The sequence below is a fragment of the Euprymna scolopes genome, chromosome 40, assembly GCF_053919585.1.
Source record: "Euprymna scolopes isolate OS-2025 chromosome 40, ASM5391958v1, whole genome shotgun sequence".
Lineage (NCBI taxonomy): Eukaryota > Metazoa > Mollusca > Cephalopoda > Sepiida > Sepiolidae > Euprymna > Euprymna scolopes.
This window is the reverse complement of record NC_136521.1, coordinates 25,982,455-26,009,231: the sequence shown is the minus strand read 5'-3', so window position 1 is coordinate 26,009,231 and position 26,777 is coordinate 25,982,455. Positions and strand designations below refer to the sequence as shown.

Below are 26,777 nucleotides of genomic sequence, written 5' to 3'. Positions count from 1 at the left end.
GTTAGGAGTCTCGAACCCAACCCTTTATTATTATTACGGGGGTACCGTGTTCGGACTCCAGCTAGGCTTTGGGACATAGTTGCTGATTCTCTGTTTTTCAATGTTACTTTTTCACTGCCTTCGTTCAGGATTGAACTCAGCACCTTTGGGTAACTGTAAACTTTGATACAACGTCTAGGACCACGACATATGGCCGAGTGGTCCTAGACGTTGTATCAAAGTTTACAGTTACCCAAAGGTGCTGAGTTCAATCCTGAACGAAGGCAGTGAAAAAGTAACATTGAAAAACAGAGAATCAGCAACTATGTCCCAAAGCCTAGCTGGAGTCCGAACACGGTACCCCCGTAATAATAATAAAGGGTTGGGTTCGAGACTCCTAACAAACCGTTCACCTGACGAAGGCCGGAGGGCAAAACAGCCGAAACGTTGTGACAATAACAACCAAGATGAGGAAGTCAGTCCGACAATCTCAATCAATGAAAACAACTCATCTCAAAAATACAGACAATTACTAGATTAAATTCTGTACAATTTTTTTTTTTATTATTCACACCAAACGGAGCATATTGGCACTCAAATGTAAGCAACTATTGTGGAAAGGGTGACATTTATAGGGAAGCAATCTTGGTGGGGATTTGGATAGCAAGACGTTTGTTCTAATTACATATAAATTTCTTCAAGGTAGTACTGTTGAGAAAACAGAGCAGAAAAGAAAGAATCTTCCAGCATCTAGAGACGTCTACAGTGAAGGAATGGAATTGAGCAGCAAGTTAGGTGGGTCGGGGTATTTTCATTCAGTTGGTACAAGTGCAATAAGTTCACTCGAGTACATTCCATGGAAGTAGAAAAACAATACAACTTGACAGGGAGTGGAGATTGGTAGCCAGTGTTTGGTCTATTAAGTTAGAAATTCTTTTTTTTTTGTCCAAAAAGGAAAGTCTAATGATCAAAGCATCAGCCCACATGTGGCAATAATACTTCATGTAAATGGTGGCTTGTGTGAGAAGTTTTCTAATCTGGTAGAGAAAGCCTACTTTCTTTGCAAAAGTTCTCACATCTTTTATTACCATCAAAATAATTTTCACATAAAAAAGAACAGGCACTCTTAGAATGCATCCATTCATTCAGTTGCTAGTGATAGAATTGCTATTTCAAACGTATGCCAGAAACACTAACTTACATTTATATCCAGTCTTTTGACGAGGATCAAAATTTAATATTTGCTCAGAAGAGATAAGGTTTATTAAGGCACCTTCATTGATGTCAGAATGCAATCATGCAAATATTTTGATTCTCATTCATTTTTGGGAGACTGATTTTCCACACATTAAAAAACAATCTTGTCTTCACGTTTACGTTTGTGGGGAGGCAAATAAGAACAGACCAAATACAAAAAAAAAAAGTCTGAGATGCAAAGACATAATTTGTAGAAAAAATAGGAAATACTTACTCCAGACATACTGTCACTAACTTTGATGATTGGCTCATTTTTTCTTAAATCCCACACAACACATCGAGCTGAGAAAGTAGACGCTAGAATATGTTGCACTTGACAATTCCAGGAAATACAGGTGACTTCCTCTGGAGGCTAAAAAAGGAAAGTTTGTTTTAAATTAGACAAATAAAATCAAAACATAAGTTATTGTAAGAATATTTAAAACATTAAAGAGAGAATTTTACAAAACAAGAAACTTTGATGGCCATGTTGAAAGAATTGAGAGTTCTTGCATTAGTACATATAGAATCATTGAGGTAATAGAATCAGTTGACAGGTGAAGATGAAGGAACAACAGGGTAGAAAGTGATAAGGAAGTGCTAGCACATAAACTGGACGTTAAACCAAATATGAACCAAACACAGGAATTGAGATAAAATATTAAAATTGGAAAATATACAAAAGCTAATAAAAAGAAGGATCTCAATTATATAAAAAATGTTATACGAAAGAATTACCATATAAATATCTAATCTAAATAATAATTACCATATAAATATCTAATCTAAATAATAATTACCATATAAATATCTAATCTAAATAATAATTACCATATAAATATCTAATCTAAATAATAATTACCATATAAATATCTAATCTAAATAATAATTACCATATAATGGAGACCATCTAAATAATAAATTACTTTCAAAATACAGAATGGAACAATAAAATTGTCACCCTAGAAAAGACATGATTCCATTTCCATTTGATGAAAACCGATTTTCTTTTTTTGTCGCAGACTATCTACTAGCTGGCTAGTTGCGTACAAATTCCAAAGAGCGATAGGAGCCTTCTATCATGTTTAAAAGTCACACAATGTTCAACGAGCTCTTTACTGATCACAGTTATGACAACAGAATCATTGCCAGCACTCAAAATGTATCACTGGATCGCCATAAATAATAGGGACGTGCCCAGGGTGATGAAAACAGTTTCCGACCATGGTTATGGTCTTTGGTATGGTTTCAAGTGAGGGCAATATCACGCAACCTCACATCTTCGAAGTTGGCTTGAAAGTCAACACCAAAATGTACTTGAATGTGCTAAAGAGTATGGTGATCCCCTGGTGCAATCAGATGGCCGCTAGCAGACCCTGGGTGTGGCAGCAGGACTTGGCACAGCCCCACAAGTCCAAAGAGACCCAGGCTTGGCTTCAGAAGGAGTGCTACGACTTTGTACCCTTCTCTCATTGGACTCCCTTCTCCCCCAATCTGAATTTGCTGGACTACTTCATTTGATCATACATCGAGAACATCACCAATATGACTTTCCACAACACCAAAGCCAGCCTGATCGCCGCCATTCGCCGAGTATTCGCTGAACTCCTGACGGCACTTGTGAAAAGGGCATGCTCCCAGTTTCGGATCCGTATTGAGGTAGTGATTAAGGCTGAAGGCAGCTATCTTGACTAGATGTCAGCTCTACTAAATAATCAAGTTACCTAAATGGATTTTTTCAATAAAAGTTTTAAACTAAAGTTGTAGTGTTGTTTTCTTTAGAGCAACACTTATCGTTCTACCTTGTGTGTGTGTGTATATATATATAAGTTAATTTAGTATACAAACAAATCGCTACACATAAGCATACATGTTTCAGCGAAAACCCAGTAAGGGAATCGCTTCGTCAGGCCAAGGACAACTCTGGCTGTTTCAACTCAAACATTGCCAATTTATAACTAGGACTACATCATATTTAAGTGTAAAGGGGGGAGACAGGACCTAAAGAGAAAGTATATACATTAAAATGTGATCATCCATTACGTTAATTATATTAATTTATTTATTATTTTATTTTATTTATAGTGCGTAATGGGTTTCAAAGAGAGTTTCAATATTATCAGTAAATTCCTAGTTCAGTAGGTAAGTTGTGTAGAATAGAAACCCCAGATTTAAAAAAGGGGAACAGCTGTATTCAACTGTAATATGTACATAAGTATAATTATTTATTAACATTAATCGATTAATATATATAATTATGTGAATAATTCATTAGGTCACTAACGTTTAAAATAAAATAAATAATAGTATACTTTTTTTGAAAAAAGTTTACAATGTAATGAATAATTAACGAAATAATGTCAGTTATATTATTCATTGTAAATGCTAACGTTTAAAAAAAAAAAAACTTATGTATAAAATAAATAGTTAACGTGTAAATAAATTAGTATCTGTATAGTATTACTTTTGTAAATTCTAACGTTTCAAAAATTATGTGTAAAAATAGGTGATTAAAGTATAAAAATAAAATAAATAAATTAGGCTCGATGAGGTGACCATTAAAACCTACGTTAAACGATAAAAAGTATAATTATGGTAAGATAACTACATTACAATTAAAGATAAATAAAAAATATCTTTAGTTAAAAATTTAACCTATTAGGTATAGGGTATGATTATTTGATGTTAAAATACAAATGTTTGAAATAATTAACGTTTAGAATGGTTTCAGTATAGAATAAAATTAATTATGGGAAAGGGTCGGGGGGAACTAGAAAAACTAAAAAAAAAACTAAAATATTATTTACAAACTTAGGCGTTTTATAATTTTTTAAGCGTATGTATCTGAAAATGCTTGCAAGAGATGGCCGATTCTTGTTTTATATTTAAAAGTTTGTCACGGTCTTTAAAATTAGTAATCTCCATTTTTTCATGCAGGCATAAAATCTGGGGTTCCTATTCTACACAACTTACCTACTGAACTAGGAATTTACTGATAATATTGAAACTCTACTTGAAACTCATTACGCACTATAAATAAAATAAAATAATAAATAAATTAATATAATTAACATAATGGATGATCACATTTTAATGTATATACTTTCTCTTTAGGTCCTGTCTCCCCCCTTTACACTTAAATATGATGTAGTCCTAGTTATAAATTGGCAATGTTTGAGTTGAAACAGCCAGAGTTGTCCTTGGCCTGACGAAGCGATTCCCTTACTGGGTTTTCGCTGAAACATGTATGCTTATGTGTAGCGATTTGTTTGTATACTAAATTAACTTTATTTGGCTCTGTCTAAACATTGAGCACTCTTTTGGTAGACACACTTAATAATTACTACCAATATATATATATATATACATACACACACACACACACACACACACACACACACACACACACACACATTTATAATTTCTGTAGAAAATCCTCAGTAAAAGAGCTCAATGTAATACAGAATAAGTTAAACTCAAACCAATGTTTTAGCATTACACAATTTCATCTAACCAACAAATGTGAGATTCATCAAAGGTGGCTCAAGGTTGGTAACTTGTTTATTAAACAAATTACTACCAGCCATTGGACCACATCTGAGAAATACTGTCATTGTCAGGATGAAGTAGCATATTTATTTGCTTCCCCACCAAAGCAAATTAGGCACAAGGCTGTTTTTAATGTGGGGTAAAAACAGCTCCCCTTAAAGTAGGCAAAAAGGGGGCACTCTGGTTACCAAAAATAATAATTGTTCCAGTATAGAAGGTTTCCCCTCCATTGACTGGTACAAATTATCTTAAGTGAAGCATCTGCAGACCAGACGCTACACTTTGATCCTGGCCTGAAGGCCAAGAACAGAAAAAGGCAAGCCTCTTTATGAAGTAAATTATGTGTTGGTTTGATTTTTTCTTTTTCTTTTACACACACACACACACATTATACCTAGTCAAAAAATACACCTATATATATATATATATATATATATATATATATATATATATATATATATATATATACATACACACACACATTTCATGATTCTTTGAGGGGTACAAAATTTATATAATGCAATCATGAATGGAAGACGAAAATTCATGACTAAAACGTTTAAAATAAAGTTAATCGGGTAAAAAGAAAAAAAAAATTTTTAAATGGTGGAGTCAGCTGACCGGTCTCGCCTTCGCTTTATCAAAGCCGTATCGAGGGATTTGAGAGAAAAAAAACACGAATGGGAATCGAAAGTATGCATAAATAAAAATAACATTGCGTTAGGTTATGTATGGGAAAAAAAAATTGGAGGAAAGTGATTGAAATCAGCAGTGTTATATTGCTCAAAGATCCTAGAGACTAATCACGCTCAAACCCAAGAGGCATTCCTTTTGCTTACAGAAGGAAAGCCTTCTCAACCGAACGTGAACAGTCTCGACCCACATAGTTAGCACTGCAACTACATTCAAACTTGTACATTACATTAGTATTGTGATGGGGGGTAGAACATCTTTTCAAGAGGATGGCATTAACGTTCTCGTAGAGAACACAATACGTACATTTGAAGCAAAATAACAATTTTGCACAGTTGAGCTGATTTGCTTTGCAAATTTCTCACTTACTGTCCCCAGCCAAGGTAAATGCAGATATACTAGACATTTATTAATCGTTTGAATTTTAGTTACAGAGAACTATTTTCCTTTGTATAGCTGACCTAATCACATCCAAAGGGTACCCATTTTTGGAAAGGGTATCAGTAATTATTTTTAATTCCTCATCCAATTTTGATATTGAGCAGATCATAAGGGCACAATGTGTAAGGGTTCAAATTAAATTTATCTTACGTTTTCAGGGGCAAAATGAATCCCAGCCTGTATACAGTCCCGTGAATGTAGGTTTATGATATATTGATGTAAGGTAACTGAATGGTGTTTTCGTTACCAATACTTTGAGAAAAGCTGTGGACGAATTAGACTCTCCTTCATAAGTATACTGTAACACGGGATGCATCTTATTAAGTAAGGAGAAAAAATTATTGTCCCACTTTGGTTATTGAAGAGGCAAACTGTGTCGTCCACATAACGAAAATAGACCAAAGGTTTCATGGGTCCAGAGAGAAATTGCTCTTCATGGAAACCCACGAAAATATTTGCCATTATTGGGCCCAAAACTGAGCCCATTGACACACCTATTTGCCGATACATTACATCGTTGAAACTGAATTAAACAAATGTAGGGGCAAATTTCATCAGCTCAACTTTCAAAAATGGGAGGTGGCGATATTTGACTATGATATCAAAAATCTCTACAGATATCTATAGTCTCTGAAATCGGGACGCAAGTAAACAGGTTGCTAATGTCATAAGAACACATGAATTTATTAATAACCTTAGACTTTTGAATATAGTCTGCAAAATGAAATGAATCTTTCAAACAATATTTACTGTAATATTTTAATACCGGCTGCAAAATATTTCAGATCCATTTTGCAACTTTATGCTGTGATGACCCTACAATAGATAAAATGAGCCTTAAGGGAATACCTACTTTATGAGTTTTCGGTAAACCATATAATCTAGGGTAGATCGATTCTGAGGGCCTAATCTCATTAGCTATACCTGATGGAAGTACACCACTCTTCACCCACTTCACTAATTTCTTTTGAAATTTGGATTCTAAAGAGATTGTGCAATCACGAGTTGCGACAAGGCCCATTTTTATAAATTTATCCATGTCCTTCAATATGGTAGACATTTTGTCGATATAATCATGAAGATCTTGTATTACAATACTTGAACCTTTATCTGGTATAGTAATAACTAACGATTTATTTTTCCACAAAGTTTTAATAACTGAATAATGCTCTTTGCACCATTTAAACTCTGAATGGGAAATCGGTGTACTTGGGCCAGGTCGTTTAATCTTGTTTTTAAATACCTTACTTTAATTTCAGACTGGTGAAAGTTTTTCTGCTTGGGCATTGAGGATTTCAAATTCGGAAAATATCTCTTCCTGTTTAACACCAGGTAATGGAATACAAGTCTAAACCATAATCAAGTATTAATAATTCAGAGGCAGAAAGATCATGGGAAGATAGATTTAAGACGTTCTTGCCAATATTGGAGTTAGTAGTACATCCAAACTTCTTGTGTATTAAATGCTGCAATTTACCGAAAAATTTAAGAACTAGTTTTTTATTACCACGTTCTTGTAAAATTGCAATAAACTTAGCAAACCGAATTTTAACACGATAAAATGCTCACTGCTTCAGTCCATAATTGCACATTTTTCTCTTTATATCTTTCTAAATTTGCTGTTAATCTATCTGTATAATTATGAATAAAAGCGTTTTCAATTTTTTGTCCTGGTTGTAATCTCACTTTTTTTTTTCTATATATATAAAAATGGGTACTCTTGCATAATTTGACCCGAATTCTCGTGAATTCCCATCAAGCATGGATTGGGTGAGACCGGCAATTGTCGTAACAGACGCAGACTAATGAAAAAAACAAAACAAACAGAAAAAATACAAATGCAAATAATCAAAAATAACAAAAAAAAAACCTTGAAAAATGAAAATATGTTTATTTCATTTTAGTATTTAATTTTTTTTCTTTTTTTGCAAAATATTTATCAACAGAAAGTTTGTTTGTCTTTTTCTCCAAGAAAATATTTTTAAGCGTATAATTGTTAGGTGTAAGTACAAGTTTTTTTTGTTTTCTTTTCTTTTTTGTAACCATATTTTTTTTTTTATTTTTTTTTATTTTCAAGACTTGTTGCTCAGTCAAGTTCTTTTGGTGGCACTGTCCATTTGTACATCTCCAGGAGAAATCATCCTTTACACACAATCTTTTTTTAAGTAAACATTTGTGTTTAGAATTGTTGCACCTCATTTTTTGGGGACAGCAATTCCTTCTCCTGACAATATGAGATTGTCTGCATCGATGTTTTCATTTCTTTTTCTAACATGTATAGATTTATTTTCTTATCGGTCATTTTTCTGTTTGGTGAGTTTGAAAATATATTTGTTTGTCAGCTTTTTTTTTTTTTTTTTTTTTGGGGTTTAGTCGCTTTCTTCCAATTCGAATGTCGTCTGCTTCCATTTAGATAGCGCTTTTTCATTGGCTAATCAAACTCCCAAAAATGCAGTTAAAAAAAATAAAAAATAATAACTAATCAGAAAATAAAATGTCACCCCTGCCCCCTTAATATCACCTTAAAAATTACTAAAAACATAATAGAAAAAAAATTAAATAAATAAAATAAAAAGTCGAGTTAGTGTTTCAACATTTGAACAATGCTTGGCTGACACTGATGATTGCCAGTCTTGCCCAATCCATGCTTGATGGGAATTCATGAGAATTCAGGTCAAATTATGCAAGAGTACCTAAAAATGTAATTCTTGGTTTGTTCGTTATCAATAAAACGATATTTCTACATTACCAATTTAGTTGAAATTTTCAGACAGTCTATTCTTAGAGTCAAGGAATGTTTTTATGATATTGAACTAAATTAATAATTCAAATTATAATTAAATAAAATAAAAATATTTTTCATAAGTCGATTCTGCGTGACTATTCGGTTTTTACTTCCGGTAGTTATTTCAATTCATGCACCACGATTTTACAATTAATCGATAAGCAAAAAAAAAAAAAAAATCCTATTTTTAAATTTAAATTAATTTTCCAATTTTTTAATTTAAAACAAATTGCTCGCCAGAAGGTGCATTTTGTGTTGAAACATGAAAGTCAAAGAACCTTTTAACAAAACCATCTTTGTTGTAAAAATCATTTTTTAACAAAATTGGCAGTACACTTTTTTTTTTTTAAAACAGTTGTTTCTAAGAAAATATGAATTTTTTTATTATTAAAACTATAAATTGTTAGGTAAAAGTACAGTATTTTTTTCGAAGAAAATTCATGGTATATATGCATTTTGGTAAAGTGCTGACCATGGAGAGGGGAGGGTGTTTTGTAACCATTCTGTGTTTTCAACTAACAATTTATCATTAAAAAAAAACAATTTATTATTTACAATTTATTATTACAAAAAAAAAAAAATATTGTGAAATTATAAAAAAAAAGATATTGTGAAAGTTGAATTTAACTTAAAAAAAAAAAAAAAAAAAAAAAAAACAATGCGATTAAGATTTGATTGTTTTGTTTTTGCTTTTTTTTTTACCGTAGATTGTTAGGTTAAAGTTTTTCTTTTTTTTTTTTCTAGAGAACTTTTTTAACAAAATTGAAAGTACACTTTTTTTCTTTTACAGAAGTTTTTATAATGAGAAAATACGAATGCTTTTTCTTTATCAAAGAGATTATTAGGTGAAATACAGAAAAGTTTTGGCAGATTTGCCGTTTAGTTGTACAAATATCCTCAAACCAGGTAATCATTAAAAGGGACTCTTAAAAGTCAACACGGGTATCGAGCAGAAGGTTTTTTTTACATGTTTTACAAACTTTAAATGGGTAAAATATAATCACATAATTATTGATCATGTGATTAAAATTTGATTTAAATTAACCATGTTGTTTAACAAATTTTAAAAATAATGCAAGATGAAGTATTACAATGATTAAAATGTTTAAAATAAAGTTAACGTTTAAAATAAAGTCAACGGGGTGAAGAGAAAAAAAAAAAAGAAAAAAATATGTGGGAGTCAGCTGACCGGTTACACCCTTGCTTTAACAAAGCTATAGATATTTGTACAGATTTACGATATCTTCACCCCCCCCCCCCCCCGTTAACTTTATTTTAAACATTTTAATCATGAATTTTCGTCTTTCAGGATTGCATCATTTATATATTATTTTTTTTTTAGCGATATTAACTTCAAAACGCTGTTATATATATATATATATGCCTGAACCCAGAGTTATCATCTGATGAGGGCTTTGTTGAAACAGTTATTGTATAAACATTTTTATATCTACATACACATATGTACAGAGACATATATATACACTCCCATAGGTTGAGCAAATGAGTTTCAATTAGCATTATGGCAATACTTTACTGTAAAAAAAAAAAAAAAAAAAAAAAAGAATTTTGGTTATTTGTAGAAAATATAAATAAATGGTTTCATTTATATATGATAATTTCTCTCACTGCCATTTAGTTGATAATGCACTTGACACTGACCGTTGTTGTCCTAGTTTTGAATCTCACTAGATCTGGCCATATTGAGAAGTTGTAGAGACAACAAAATGTGTGGACATTATATATATATATATATATATATATATATATATATAATTTTAGTCATTCAATAAATTTAAAAATGTATAATGTGAAATGGTTAAATTATAAATCAAAAGATTTTTATTCTCTGTAAAACAAAGAATACATTTGAAATATTATAACTCCTTATCCTATAGGATTTCGAGGTCTTCAGAGGAGAAAATATTAGCAAATAATTATAATGGTTTACACCTTATTTGCTAAAGTCTGTGACACATGGAAAATCACAATTAAAAGTTTTTTAAATATCATAGAGTAAGGGAAGTTAATGAAAAGGATATAAAAATTCACATCCAAAATGCATGTTAAAATCCAAAGTGAATGTCTTTGATAGCAGTGTGGTAAAATGATCCAAACTGTATTTTGAGTAATCTACATCACAAGATAATGGTCCGAAGTAGGCATTTTCCCAGAGCAATTTTCTTTGTTTATATAATGAATCCGGTAAAAAAAATTTTTTTTTATATATATATATATAGGTCTGGTGGATCTGTTTATTAATAAACATAATTTAATATATTTAATATTTTTTATAATTATAGAACATGAGCTTCAAATTCCACTCCAAAATAACTTCAAATTGTTAATAAAATAAAACCGCTTTCAGTGGACAGGTTACGCAAATTAAGAGAAACTGATATATATATACACACACACACACACACACACACTAGCGAGGGTGTGGGTTCAAAATATGCTTAAATATATTTTATTTCATGAAGATTTCGAATTTATTATTACAGAGCCAATTCTCTATTGAATATTGTATTTAATATATAGTACAGAGTTCAAGATTGAAATAAAAAAAAAAGGACTTGGATGCCATCGGCTAAAAGCAAAAACAAAAATGTTTCAGCCACCTTCCCTATCGTTTGCTAGATAGAAGATTTAAAATTAAACCACTTCAAGATATGAATGAATTTGCAGCTGCGCACAAGTAATAGAAATATGTAAATATGTCGGCAAGTTGAAATGAATATTTTGCATTTCAACTTGCTGACATATTTCAGTAAGCGTTATTCATCCATCAAAAGATTTTACTCATTACAAACCATTGTTTGTGTATGGTTACTATTTCCTGTTAATTTCAGTGTTTTGTGACCAGTTGTTGAAACTGGTATCAGTTAAATATTTACACAGAAACACACGCACATCTACTTTTCATATAATAACAGTAGATGTGTGCATATATATATTATATGAATAATAAAATGCATTTGGCTTCAACATTTCACTGCAGTTTCACAGTTATATCTGATCATCAGAAGTATAGAATGTCGTGTGTTCCAAAAACGTCCAAAAAAGTTAAACATTGTCTTCTCATGTCTATTTTGTTTATTTATGAATAATCTTTAAATTTTACTGTTTCTTTCTACATTCCTATTAATTTTCTTAGGTTTCATATATTATTTGTTTTTTGTTGTTTCATATATAATACTGAATGTTAATAATTTGGACTGATTAATTTTGATTCTACAATGTTTTTATTACTTTGACCTAAGCTCAAATCAACAAATTTTTTCGATTATAGATTTTCAATACTTAATGGACGCAATCCAATATTAAACCTACATAAGAACACTCCCAGACACATCAAGTACCTTTGTGTAAAATTAATTAAAAATCGTCCTAGCCATTTCAGAGTCCATAGTGAACAAACTCCCACAAAACACTTTTATATAATAGTAGAGAAGATATACGTGAAAATGAATATAATCATTTGCATTAAAAAAAAATGTTGCACATAACCCTAACTGAGCTATTGTATTATAGAGGATAAAGAGAAAAACAATGTTGTTTGCACTGGCTTAATGAAACAAAACTGCAACTGCTGTTATGTAAGTTATTGAAAAATGTTCCTAGGTAGATAAAATCTATACTAAAAGAAATTGGATTCAAATACTAGAAAAAGAATTTTGGTTATTTGTAGAAAATATAAATAAATGGTTTCATTTATATATGATAATTTCTCTCACTGCCATTTAGTTGATAATGCACTTGACACTGAAACCAATGATTTTTTTTTCAAGTTGGTATATCAGAATCAAAAATTTGTGAGAACAGTATTTAAAAGATTTGAAAAAGAGATTCTCTTTATTTTCTTATATAAAAATTTGAAAAATTTTATACTTACCATTGATTTTGAACCTGGAGACATTGGTGTTTCTGGTTTATTTAAATCCCAAATATAGATTTCTGAATCACACGCACCAGATGCTAAGAGATTTGCCTGGAAAATTGGATTTCATAAAATAAAATTTTGTAAAGTAAAAATGATTAAAAAGAAAATTTTTTTCTTACAAACATTTTTTTTTTTTTTTTTTTGAGTAATCCAATACTACTAGGGAGATTCAACATTACCCAGGATTGAATGATGATCAACAGATGTTTCACATTCCCATATTTTATTGTCATCGAAATCAGTGAAATCACCCATTTTTCAATCAAATCAATTGCCTGCTCTAGTTGGGGACCCAATGTGGTGCACCAGGAGGAAACTTTACATGGCTCACCAGTCATTTACTTCACAATACATTGTACTCTACATTGCACTGTAGAGAACCTACTGTTTTTATAAAATTATTTTTACATATAATGGCTTTAAAATGCAAAAGTCAAGTATCATGCTTCAATTGTGCTCTCAACAGAAACATTCATTTTGAATAATCTAATGTTGATTTTATATGGCAGTCCTTTTGTATTTCAGTCCTTATATGGCAGTCCTTTTGTATTTCAGTCCTTATATGGCAGTCCTTTTGTATTTCACTTGCACTTGGTTCACCGGGTATGCTTGTGTGGCAATAAAACTTCTCAAATGCACTGATGTTAGGCTGTGTAAGGTGTTAACTGGTCAAATAATCTGTATCTTTTTTCCAGCAGATTATTTCAATTATCGATACTTATTGAAGACATTCTGACACAAAACCTATCTAAGAACACTGCCAGGCACATGAAGTACAGTCATATGAAATTTTATAAAGAACACCCAAGCCATTTTCGAGTCCACAGAGAATGAACTCACACACAAAGTAGAGATGCTAAGGCATTACACGTTCATATATACGCCATCAGCTTTCACAAATATTTACAAAAAAATGAGATCATCTAATCAACAAAGATGCTGATTGGTAATTTCATATCACTCAGCTTAAAAAATCCAATTTTACCAATTTTAAAAGGAATTGTTCTAAAATCAAAATTATGTAATCCCATAAACTAAAACAATACAATTTTAAATAAACACATTGCAAAAAGCGACATTTGTTTTATTCATAGGAAGAATATTTTAGTTAATTATTTTTACAGTAAAAAGACGGAACATTTGTTTTAAAAAGAAATTGCTACTATTTTAAATCAAACGTATACTTATATATTATTCCTTAATTGGAATTCATTTTTGAGATTAGCATTATATATATTAATTTTATTAATTTATTTTTATTTCGGACTATTAGTCTCATCTTCCTATCCGTCGCGGTTACCATCTGACGAAAGCCAGAGGAATAGTTGGCCGAAACGTTGTGAATAAACAAACCAATAAAAGATGAAAAACAACAACTAATAAAGATGAGACTAATAGTCTGAAATAAAAATAAATTAATAAAATTAATACAAACGTATACTATTGAAATGTGTATAAAGAATTATCATGTGTGTGAGAAAAAATTAACATTCTTAAATGGGATACAAAGTTATATGTGCTTAAAAGTGGTAGTAAAATGACTATTTCAGAAAAGCTGAAAAGAACTAAGGTTTTTGTGGAAACAAATTTTCTCAAGGCAGAAATTTGGACAGACATCTTGCCCCCTTGATGCTGAAATTCAAACTGATTTTTTGCTCTCATTTATCAATCAGCTGATCAAATATTACTATTCTGCCTTATACTTATATGAGATTCTTGATGGTAAAGAAGTTTTTGAACCCGATTAAATTAGCACTCTAAAACATTTCAAGGTTCTTTTGCTTCACTAGACATGGTGGCGTAATCCATAACACAGGATTGAAATATGGGAGTATAAATTAAACAGAAATTCTTACCTGAAAAGGATTAAAGTCTAATGCTTTCACAGCTCCAGAATGTTTGTCTTGTTTAAATGTTGGAGCTTCTTCATTTCCGCCAATAAGTGCAGCTGCATTGTATCCCAAAACACTACCATTCTCAGAACCAGCAACGATCATACCTGACGGGCTGTCACCGGTAGAAATGCCATGGCAGCCCCAAAGAACCTTATAAAACCTAAAAATGAACAATTTTAAAACAAACAAATTTATAAGCAAATTAGTTTGATTTATCTATTTTATGACGTATCGTTTCATTATTTTATTCATCATTAGTTTAATACCAGTTTTGTAGACACATGCTGACATGTGTTAGTTTTTAGTATATGATTTCCAAACTAACATGTCTCTGTTCAGGTCTTTATTTATCCCTCTTTTTAAATTCATTCTTATCACTTCCTCCCATGTTCTTGTCATTCCTCTGTGAAGGAACCCTGCCACCTCAACTGTTCTACATCTACTAGCCAAAGAACTCTTACCTTTTTGTCCAACTTGGAAATACCATCAAAGTCTGCTGTTCTGCACACATCTCTTTATGCTGTTCAGATTTAATCTTTCCAAAATCTTTTTGGGTTATCTTATATTGAATTTAACCATTAAAAAAAAGAGAATTTGGGCTTCAAGGTATTTATATCTTCATAGTGTTTAGTTGTTTTGTAGAGAGAAGTTATTTTTTGTTTTGTCTGTTTGCTTAGTTTAACCAGAATATCAAACCTCATTAATTTATTTAATGCCAGAAAAAAAGCAAACTTCTTTTTTTTTCATATTTTTAAGAATAGTCTTGTTACTCTCAAAAAGGAGAGAATTTTGTCCAAGTAGTTGTTTTCAAAGACATTCTCCATATTGTTAAATTTTACATTGTTTTCTAGCGCTATTGAGGGCTCTACAGTCTACGAAAAAATGTTTGACTGTGCAAGTTTTCTGACAAAATGGACATTGTGGTTGCTGCTCTTATTTAAATATGAAGAAGTGTGCGAGTTTTGTATGGCCAATATGTATTCTAGATATGATTACTTGTTCCTTTCTTGATTTTCTAGGAGTTGATCTCCATTCATCCAATATGGGTTTGATTTGATAAAGTTGGTTGTGTTGTTATTCCAATTGTTGCTGTCATTTTGCATAAAATATTTGGTTGATTTTATGTTTAAAGTCAGTGTAGGGAATGTTAATTGTATTGGGGTTCAACATCAGAACTAATCTGGCTGCTAAGTCAGCTCTTTCATTTTCTTTTATTCTGATGTGGCTTGAAATCCAGCATATGATTATTTCTTTGTTTTTAGATAATGAGTGGATTCTGTTTAATAGTTTGATAATTAGAAGTTTTTTGAGTTTTTTGTTATTTAGTGATGTTAGAATCTGAAAATATTATGAATTTATTATGTTTATTTTTTCTATGATAGTGAGAGTGAGGTCGATGGCACATACTTCAGCAGTAAAAATGGAACTTTCTGCTGGAAAGGCATTTTTTTCAGAGTTGTTCTATATTCGAAATGGCAGCACATGCCACTACTTTGGTCTGTGGAGCCGTCAATAAAAATCTGTAGATAATCAGCATATCTCAGAAGAATATTACAGTTTTTTGTTTTTCTAGGTAGATATTAGCGTGGGTTTTTGCTTTTAGGAGTTTGTTTCATTTTAGAATTATTTTAGGATTTTGGAGAATCCAAGGATGTGTTCCTGGTTATTTTTAACAGGCATTTCTGATTCCTGAATACTAAAGGGTTTTATAGCTTTTTTTTTGCTTCAAATGATTCCTTATATCTTGGATTGAATGTAATTTTGTATGCTGAATTATTTGGGTGCGCTTTTAATTTAGTGCAATATTGGGCACTCAGTTTGTGACTCCTTATATATTAGGAATCTCATTAGCCTCCGCATAAAGACTTTCAACTAGGGTCATTCTAAAAACACAGTACTAATCTCGGGCCTCCATTGCAGATTGAATTTAAAATCTTTAGGGAAAAGTTTCTAGCTGATTTGTATATAAAACTACTGTAATCCAATTTAGATCTAATCAATAACTTATATAGTTTCATTAAAGTTTATTGGTTTGCTCCCTAATCTGTGTGAGCTATCACATGTAGTAGTTGTAGTCTTTTATTGCAACTACTACTTAGATGGGGATGAATGTCAGTTTTCAAATACTAATCCAAGAAATTTGTGTTCATTTACGGTGGGGATTACCATTATTCCGAGTTTCAATGTAGGGTCTGTTGGGGATGCACCCCTGCTATCTGGAATAATGAAGTCATCCATGACATCACTTCTGGAGAATGAGAACCGGTTTACCAAGGGACAGACACTCAGAGATATTGCTGTTACCTTTATTATGTATTTTTGTTAATACATATTTATTTAACTGTTACTGTGTCTTCCTCGTCAATTATTCAAACAATCACTTAGTGTTCGCTGCCCAAATAAGATCTCCTCACTATTGCTTACCCTAATTAGTTTTTACCAGAAATAGTGCCCCTTCTCCAAGTGATGTTACCTCGAGTAATAGCACAGAAGCTGGATACTCCACCAGACTAGATAAATTCTTGTCCTGGAATCCACTAAGATCAAGAGACCAAAACGAAAAATATACTACAACGTATGAAAATGGTTAATTAGGGAAGTGAAAATTATGTTCTAAATTTCTTTACTAACTCAGTGTTTGAGAGATAAATAACTTAAATGGAACATTCGAATATCTATGTATCTCATATATAGATCAAGTGTTAGCCCCAGGTAGTGGGCCCCTTGATTTCTGAGAACTTTGAAGTAAAACTAAACAAGCGAGAATTTTGAACTTACACAAGAAACCAAAAAAACACTTTGGTGACAAAAATATTTGGCTTTATATAAAATAACTTGTCAGCGACTATATGAAACGGTTTACGCAAGGACTTTTTAAAGAATAAAACAAAAACAAAAGAAAAAATGTAAGTAAGCTCAGTAATGCGACAAAGTTAAATGAAGTCATAAGTAAAACTTCCTTGTCTCTTTACGAAAAAAAAAAAAACTGTGAACCAGATGTTTTGGTCATTTTTTTTTTATTCCTTGTAAGTTGTGCACAAAAAATAATTGTTGTCTTTGAAAAAAAAATGCTGACATTTTGTTATAAATCACTGATAGTCTGAACTTTTTTTACAACTTTAAATGAAAAAATAGTTTTAAAAAAGTTATGCTGCGCTTTGTGAAAACAAGAATTAACCTAAATTCTGTATATAACTGTCCACTTTCATGCAAATTAGCATTTCAGCTTAAAAAAAAAAAAAAAAAAAAATGCAACTGCCCCTTTTGAAAAAATAAAACTGTCTATTTTTAACAGTTGATCCAATTGTGCGCACGTGCATCATAGTTCACTTGTTTGGGATTAATTCATTACAAACTGAAACTTAAATTGTTCTATTTTTTTCTACCCTCGAATTTTGAATTTTTCTTCTTTTTTTTTTTTTTACTTCTAACAGTCGTTGAAAATAATAGTTTATTTCTATGAACTGGGAAACTGAATTATTCAATTTTTTTTGTCTCGAGTTTTGAATTTTTTTTTTTTTTTGCCTTTTCTGAATGTAACTGGAAGTGAACATTTTTATTTTACTGAAACGTAGACATTATATTTTTTTTTTTCTAGCCGGCAAAGAAGCCATTTTTGTTGCAGTAAATTTTAGGAAAAATTCTTTTCCCTCTCCATTTGCACACACAAAAAAAATTTTTTTTTTTTTTGCCTCAAGATTTTTCTTTGCCCAGCTTCAGAAAAAAAAAAAAATTTTTTTGTTGTTCGCCTGCGAAGGATATTCTATATGAAAGACTTTAAGGGCATAATTACACAATTACTAAGGGCTCAGATGGAATTGGAGGAAAATTTGAAAGACCAAATCCTGCAACAAGTACAGCGACAACATATGTTGGAGAAATTGTTACTTCAATAGAAGGAACAAGACGAATAATTGCTACTTCAGCAGAAGAGATATGAGCAATTATTTTTAAAAGTATTAAATAAAACGGAACAGTGCTGACAGCACAGTATTTTTCTCAAAACACTATATGGAATTCCATCGATACATTTAACTTCCTACCTAAGCAGGATATGACGTTTGATGCTTTTTATAGGAGATACGAGGACTTATGCATTTTTGACTACCAAGAGTGGAATAATGCCAAAAAAGTCTGCCTATTATGAACTACAGAACACAGTAAGTTCATTGACTATATTTTACTCAGGAAGACGAGCAAGCTGAAATTTTCCAAAGCGGTCAAGCTCTTATCTGAACTTTTCAGCCCAAACAAGACATTTTTTCACAAGAGATAGAAGTGTTTCAACCTGGCAAAACACGACAATGAAGACTACCTCATCTTCTTGTCTATTGTTAACAAACACTATGACAATTTTCAGCTAGCTGAATTATCAGTGGATGACTTCAATTGTTTGATTTTTGTACAGAGTCTCGTTTCAGCAAAAAATGCAGAGATAAGATGACGAGTCCTATCTACACTTGAAAGTGAACAAGGGCTCACTCTCGAGAAGTTGGCCAAGAATTACCAACTTGTAGTTAGTGTAAAGAATGACTTCCGAAACATCAAGGAATTAGGCATGTCATATGTGCAAAGGACTAGTTTTACTCTCATGGGGAAAAAACAAATAAGAAGAAAAACCAGGTACAACCAAAGAGTGGCCATCCAATTTTCACCCACTCACCCACCATGCAATGCAACTGTTGCAGCAGTCAACATTGGTCTGTTAGGGTTAGTCTGTTAGATGTTTTTACAAAAACAAAACATGGTATGAGTGTGGCAGGAAAGGTCACAAAGCGAAGCATTGCAAAAAGAACAAAAACCACAGCGCTTGACAAATAAGATCCAACAGGAAAGTGGAGAAAAACTGGTGGAAATACATCACTGTCAACATCCTCAATAAGATAGTGGAGTTCGGCACAGACCTGTCCATCATCAACCTACAGACATGGGAAAGGTTGAAGAAACCAACTATGCATAAGACAAATAAGTCAGCTCGAGCAGTCACATGCGATAAAGTAAAATTTGAGGGAGAACTGACACTCCCTGTGACGTTAAATGGCACTACCAAAAAAGTGAAAGTTTATGTGCATAAGACATCCGAAAACCTCTTCGGAAGGGATTGGATGGAGCGATTTGAATCGTAGGACCCATCTATGAACAAATTCTGTCATAAGGTAGAAGACTCATCTATGGGAGCACAACGACTGAAGGATAAATTAAAAGGAAAAATTTCCAAAAGTTTTCTCATCAGGTCTCAGAAGATGTATCAAAGCTATAGCCAAATTCGAACTGAAGGAGAATGCTGTACTTGTTTTCAAGAAAAAAAATGAAACATCCCGTTTGTGGCAACTGAGAAAATTGATTAGGAATTGGATCAGCTACAAAAGGCCAGCATACTATTAACATTACAAGTTGATTTTTTCTTTTTAGATAATTGCTATTTTATCAACTTGCATGAAAAGAGCTATGTAAAACCCGTTTGAATTATGCAAATACCATTAGTAGTTCAAAAGTTATGAGAATTTTAAGTGCCAAAATTTAGGCTTTTCCGTGGACATTTTTCTTTAGAAAAAGTGGGCTAAATTACGGACCTCAACATTTCAAGAAATTTGGTAATTTCCCCACCATTTATTTTTCAAGCTATTCTCATGAAACTTGGCAGTCTTATGTAAAATTGTGTGCTCTTTTTGATCATGCAGTCACATCTGATGTATCTCTTTACCATAAGCCATGAATTATAAATTACGATGTACAAATTTCAATTTTTTTTAAACTGGTGCACGGTATCGTACAGTGGGTGTCTCTTCATGAACAAAACTAAGTATTATAGTAGTATTTAAATATAGATTTATTGTGAATAGCCATTTTCCTGCCTCCTCACCAAAGGAGAGCTTAATCTTGGGTGTAGCCATTGAATGCCTAAAGAGCATTCATGGCTGGTATTTACTACTCCCTTCAAAGAAAAAAAAATTTGAGTAGATATGAATCTCAGAAATAAAAGAAAAATTTTCATATAGATTTTGGATTTCTGTAAAAGATGGAAGTTCCCATAGTCGACCAGAATTTATGCATTTTGGAACCAGTCCAATTTTTAATTTTGTTAATCCTCTCTATCTGGCACAAAATATACCTAAAATCGTACTCTACATGAATCCTCGAATGTAACTTCCACAATACCAGGAATCCTGATAAGCAACAACTATATATTCACCAGTTGATGGTAATTTTTGTCATTTCTATTCTATTGTTTTACTGAAAATTCAATTATGTAAACAAAGAAATAAAACGGTAATTTTTTTACCTTGTTTCTACGTTAACATTTAAAATAACTTCTATAGGTTTTAAGGTATGCTGAAAATGAATATCGCATTTAAATTTCTGCAAATAAATAAGGATATTAAGCAATGTCATTTCTTATGTTATCGCTGGTGGCCATCTTGATACGCGCAAGTGCAACCCCGAGAAACTATGCACAAATGCACATACCAAGATGGCTACCAGCAATAACGTAAGAAATGACATTGCTTAATATCCGGAAAGCTACTTATTTTCAGAAAATTTAAATGCGAAAACCTCTAAAGAAAAATGTAAAGGTGGAAACAAGGTAAAAATTTACAAAATGCATCACAATGAAATTCTTTATCGAACATCCAAATTATTATTATTTAGATATCCTCAGTTAAAAATAAAAAAACGGGTTTGTTTTACAGATTCGAAAAAATAGTCTTGACAATGAATCAAAAGTAAATTCAAGTTTCACAATATTTTTTTTTTATTTAACTGTTAGGTAAAAGTACAAAATAGTTAACAAAAACCACCCTTCTTTCCCCATGTTAAGAATGGGTTTCTAAATAACGTTATTATTTCAGCATGGTAGCATAAGTGCACAAGTACATTTTATTTATATATTTTTTGTTTTGTTTTTTTTACCACTAAAAAACAATTCTACCTTAAATACAAATAGGAAGTTAAACGCATGTACTTAGTATATTTTGTTGTTTTTTAACGCTTTTAGAGCATGTGTACTAAAAGCACTAAAAACAACAAAATAGTATTGTTTTAAAATCAAATTTGAAAAACTTGAAAATAATTTTTTTAAATCGACAAACTCAGAATAAAAAATGACTAGTCTAGTAAGACGATAGCAGAAACAGTTTTCTATTTTTAAGAGAATACTTTAGTCAGCTCAGCAGCGCATGAAGCGCTTAGCGACCGTTTTTCCGTAAGCAGATTTGATTTCTATAAAAGATAACATTTGAAATAAAATTCCACGCAATTAATAATTATCAAATATTTACATATTATACATGAAAATAATTCTGAAACTATTATCTGTATGAAAATGGATGATATATGCAGATTTATCTATCAATTTTTAAATATTCTTCGTCAACTTTGCTCGGTCATAATTTTGCTTGCTATCGTCGTAAAAATAAAAATAAAACACCAGTAGAGATGGACTTCTTTGTTTATATAGCCTGTAAAATTTCAGCCATATTCAATCAAATTTAACCCCGCGCAGGTGTCTCCAAACGTAACGTATAAAATGAAAACATTGAAAAAAGTGTTTCCCTTTTTGTTGTCATCATTTTTTACCGTTTTTTTCATTTTTAACTTGGAGCATAAAAACATTGAACGCATAAATGAAGAATAAATTAACATCATTAGAATGCTTATTTTATTCTCTTTCCATCAATGTAATTCTTTTAAAAATTGACCACCAAATAAAAAAGATATGACTTGTTGAAGCACATTAGGTATGTAATATTGCCGATGTCCACAAAAATACAGCATACGCTTGTAATGCTAATACTATCAGATTTATAGATAGAGTTGATAGAGTTCAAAATAGACTTCGTAGCCTCGTAGGAGATGTCCTTTTCTCTTCCTTGCAACCTTTATCTCACAGAAGAGATGTTGCGAGTTTGTTTCTGATGTATCAGTATTTTCATGGAAAGTGTTCGAATGAGCTTCAATCTATGGTCCCCCCCTCGCCAAACTTTCACAAGAAACACTCGTCTAGCTGTAAACACTATCAACAATTCCCCCCACTCTTTATCTGTGCCTAAACCTAAACGTAGATTCCATGAACAAAGCTTTTTTCTTTGAACTGCACGCCTGTGGAATTGTCTTCCGTTTTCCTGCTTTCCGGCTGACTATAATATGGTTGTCTTCAAGTCTAATGTAAATAAGTTCTTGATGAGCCGTTCCATATAAGTTATCAACTTTACCAAATTTTCATTACTAATGATTACTATAATGTCCAATTTCTACTGTACACTCTTTAACCCTTATCCTTGAGTGGCCTCTTGGCCTTGATAATGTGGTGATGCCTGTGTAAAAAAAAAAAAAAAAAAAAAAAAAAAAGCAAGCAGCAGTGATTGGGCAGCCCCTATCGTATATGTAACCAAAAAGACCAATCAGATTCGTGCATGCATGGATTTTTCAACAGGTGTGAATGCATCTCTTACATCTACCACTATCCCCTAGCCACACGAGAAAAGGCATTCAACAAACTAAACAGTGGTAAAATGTTTTCAAGTGGATTTAAGTGACGTGTACTTACAGATCCCCGTTGAGGAGGAATGTTCTAAACTCCTCTGCATCAATACACACATAAGACTCTACAAGTTTGAGAGGTTAACTTTCGGGGTCAAGGTAGCATCTGTAATTTTCAACAGGTCATAGACACCATGCAGGGCAGCCTCGACTTCACTTGCACCTACTTGAACAACATCGTCATTGCCACTAAATCCACAGCTGAGCATTGCAAACACATACATGAGGTATTTAAAAGAATTCAAAGCTTCAGTTTTAAAGTGAAAGAAGCTAAGTGTGACTTCCTCATGAACGAGATAAAATACCTAGGTTACATAATTGATAAAAATGGTAGACACCCCAACCCTGAAAGGCCAGAAGCCATAAAGAACATACCTGCTCCCAATAATGTGCAAGCACTCCAAAGTTTTCTGAGACTGGCTAACTACTACCAAGTCTTCATAAAGAACATGCATGACTTGTGTTCCCCACTGAACAAGTTACTTAAGAAAGAAAAAGCTTGGAATTGGACGCCTGAATGTCAAGCGGTGTTTGAGGAAATCAAGAATACTTTAACATCAGATCTTTTTCTTACACACTATGATCCAAAGCTGAAAATAATAGTAGTGAGAGACGCAAGCTCATATGGTATTAGAGCTTGTATACTTCATATAATGTTCGATGGTACCAAAAAAACAAAAAAAAAACAATAACCCATGCATCCAGATTGCTACTACCAGCCGAGAGACATAACTTGCAGATCGAAAAAGGCACTAGGTATCATATTCAGCGTAACAAAATTTCATAGATAATTACATGGTAGAAAATTTATATTGCAAACTGACTATAAGCTGTTGCTTACAATTTTCAGATTCAAAAAAGGTTTACCAACATATACTGCCAATAGACTGCTGAGATGGGGTACAATCTTACTGAATTATAATTTTACACTGGAGTATTTGTCATCAAAACAAATTAGCCATGCTATTTGAGGATTCCATCACTGTGACTCTTTATACTGACTGCGAAATAAAAACAATGATAGGCAACAGAATTAGAGAGCTCCGGTATCCCTACCTAAAATTAAAAGATGCATATAAGGATGAATTTATCTGCAACATCAAAAACAAGATCACCGTGAAGGATGACAAGGTTCCTGAAATATTCTCGCTTTGCAATGAGGTTTTACTATATAGTGAAAGAGTGGTGATTCCAAAAAGTCTCCAGAAACAAATTCTACAAGATTTTCATTCAGGACACCCTGGAAAAAAACGAATGAAGAGCTTAATAATGAGAAGCTATGTCTTCTGGTCTAACATGGACATAATGGAAATGACAGACTCTTGCATAGGTTGCACCCTTGCTGCAAAAGGACCACCCATTACATTCAAAGCTTGGCCGAATACTGACCAACAGTGGTCTAGAATTCATATCGATTTTGCAGGTTCGCTCGATGACCATTACTACTTAATTGTAGTCAATTAGTTACACCAAGTGGCCTGAGGTATTAAGGTGCAAAAGACCGACAACTGTGACAACATAAATTTCCTACATGAACTGTCATTATTGTCTCTCATTATTCCATAATTCCATGTAAAGTCATAAGCCTTCTCTAGATCGAAAAAGATTGATAGGTGCTCATTCCTGATGAATACTTTCCTTATAGCTGTTTCCAGTTGGACTAGGTGATCGGTTGTACGTTTTTTATTATGGAATCCACACTGTAGGTTGGAGAAGGGTGTTGGATTCAAGATACCAAACAGTCATTTATTATTCTCTCCATTATTTTACACAAACAGCTGGTTAATGAGATCAATCCATAGTTTTGTGGGTTGGAATTGTTTTTTCCTGGTTTCGGGATTGCTATTATTGTAGTTTGTCCCCTTAAGTCTGGGAATTCACCTTCTGTCCATATTTGTTATAAGTTCTTAGTAGTAATTTTAGTGATTCTGTAGGGAGTTGCCACAAGAATTTGTAATGGATTTCATCTGATCCTACAGCTGTGTTGTGGATCTTTTAATATAATCTTTTAATTTGATTAATCTAAGAAGTTTATTGTAATCTAGGTGTTTCAATTTAAAATTTAGTTTGTGCTGTTCAACATTTTGTTTGTCATAAATTTTGTGCTATAGTTTGATTGGATGAATTTTTTTGGTTGGTTGTTTTTGTTTTACAGTATATCAACCCTTTTCAGGTTATTTAATGCCGAATCCAAAGATTTAAGAAAATTTTTTTAATAGAATATATTTATTGTTTTCAAGTCGGATTCTATTTAATCCATAGTTGGGACCCTAACAGGTACTACCACTCCAGGTCAGAGTGGACCTGGGAGCAATGGTAATTAAAGGGTGGCTCCACACTCCCCAAAGCCCGCAAGCTGGGGCCTTACCACTGGATATAGTTTAAGGTCATATCCAGGACCTGGATGAATTTTGAGAAAAGGTTTCAACTAGTAAGTCTGCTATATCCTTTTTATCAGTTACGCAGGAGTTATTTTTAAGGAGGTGTTTAATTGGTGTCGTTTGATGTTTACCTGCAATTTTTCAAATCATCTCCTCTCTGACCTGCTGTGTAGCCAAAGTAAGTGGTATGTTAGGGAAGTTGAGGTGCTTAAACCTAACCAAGTCCTTCAATCACCAGGATTCTGTTCTAGGACATGAAAGGGTTGCCATCCACAGCCAACAGGTGACCCCATTAAGAGACTTACTACCTGCAGAGGAGCAGTTTGTATTCTACGGCCTCGCTGACAGGATGAACGATAACTTTGGTTAGAGTCCCTCATCTAACAATCCAAGAATCATCTCAAAGTGAACCTTTTATTGAATCCATTTATTTAATTAATATCATGAACACACAAAAAAGATAGGAATTGTGTGTGTGTGTGTGTGTGTATATATATATATATATATATATAAATATATATATATATATATATATATATATATGCATACATACACACAAGCAAGCAAAGTACCCATTTCAGGATAGGTAAAATTAATTCACCAAACAGAACAATTTTTCATCACTTTTATGTCTCATTAGAAGAATTAAAATCAGAAGTTGAAATTCAATGAAATCTTGCTTAATTGGTATAGATCAAATTCAATGCAAATCTGAAATATTTCAATTTTTGAATGGAAAACTGTGCCCCTGGAATACCGTTTTAAAATACTTCAAAGAAACTGAAATTTGAGGAATATTTATTGATTGTGATGGAGTAATTCTGTCATTCACCAGGCATTATTCTTATGTTTGCTATATTTCCTTAATAGAGTTCACAGATTTTTCAATCTTTCTAACAAGGATAAGTATTTTTTGAAAGAATCTAAAGTGAAATACATTTTATTTAGTCAGAATCAAATATTAATTAGTTAGAGGCAAAGTATAATTTAGTATTCTCTGCTATTAAAATATTATCAACTATGGGAGAGTAGATAATAAAAGCCCACCACTCTTGAAACCACTATCACAGATGGTTACAGCAGATAATTGTATGATATTAACAAACATATCATGCTCTTACTAACATAGTTGAGCGACTTTGTAATTATCTCTTCATACACATAATGTTTGTGAATGTAAACTTTGGAAAAAGAAGAAAAACAAATTAGATACACCATCATGCAATGTACTTTCCTGTTTATTACATTCTACAGCTCATGGTCAGATATTAAGGAACATTATTTCTTTTTAATTATTTTGCTTTTGGAATTAAGATTAATAATTTCCATATAAC

At 32.1% G+C, this 26,777-nt stretch overlaps 1 protein-coding gene across 1 annotated transcript in view; it reads right to left on the bottom strand.

The window, feature by feature from the left end:
- LOC145265441 (protein transport protein Sec31A-like) overlaps positions 1–26,777 on the bottom strand; it is a gene marked incomplete in the record, with an annotated part of 154,076 nt that overhangs the window by 90,247 nt on the left and 37,052 nt on the right. Inside the window, 3 exon segments of the mRNA XM_080121287.1 lie at positions 1,451–1,588; positions 12,579–12,674; positions 14,483–14,681. Coding sequence (XP_079977413.1) covers positions 1,451–1,588; positions 12,579–12,674; positions 14,483–14,681 — 433 coding nt within the window.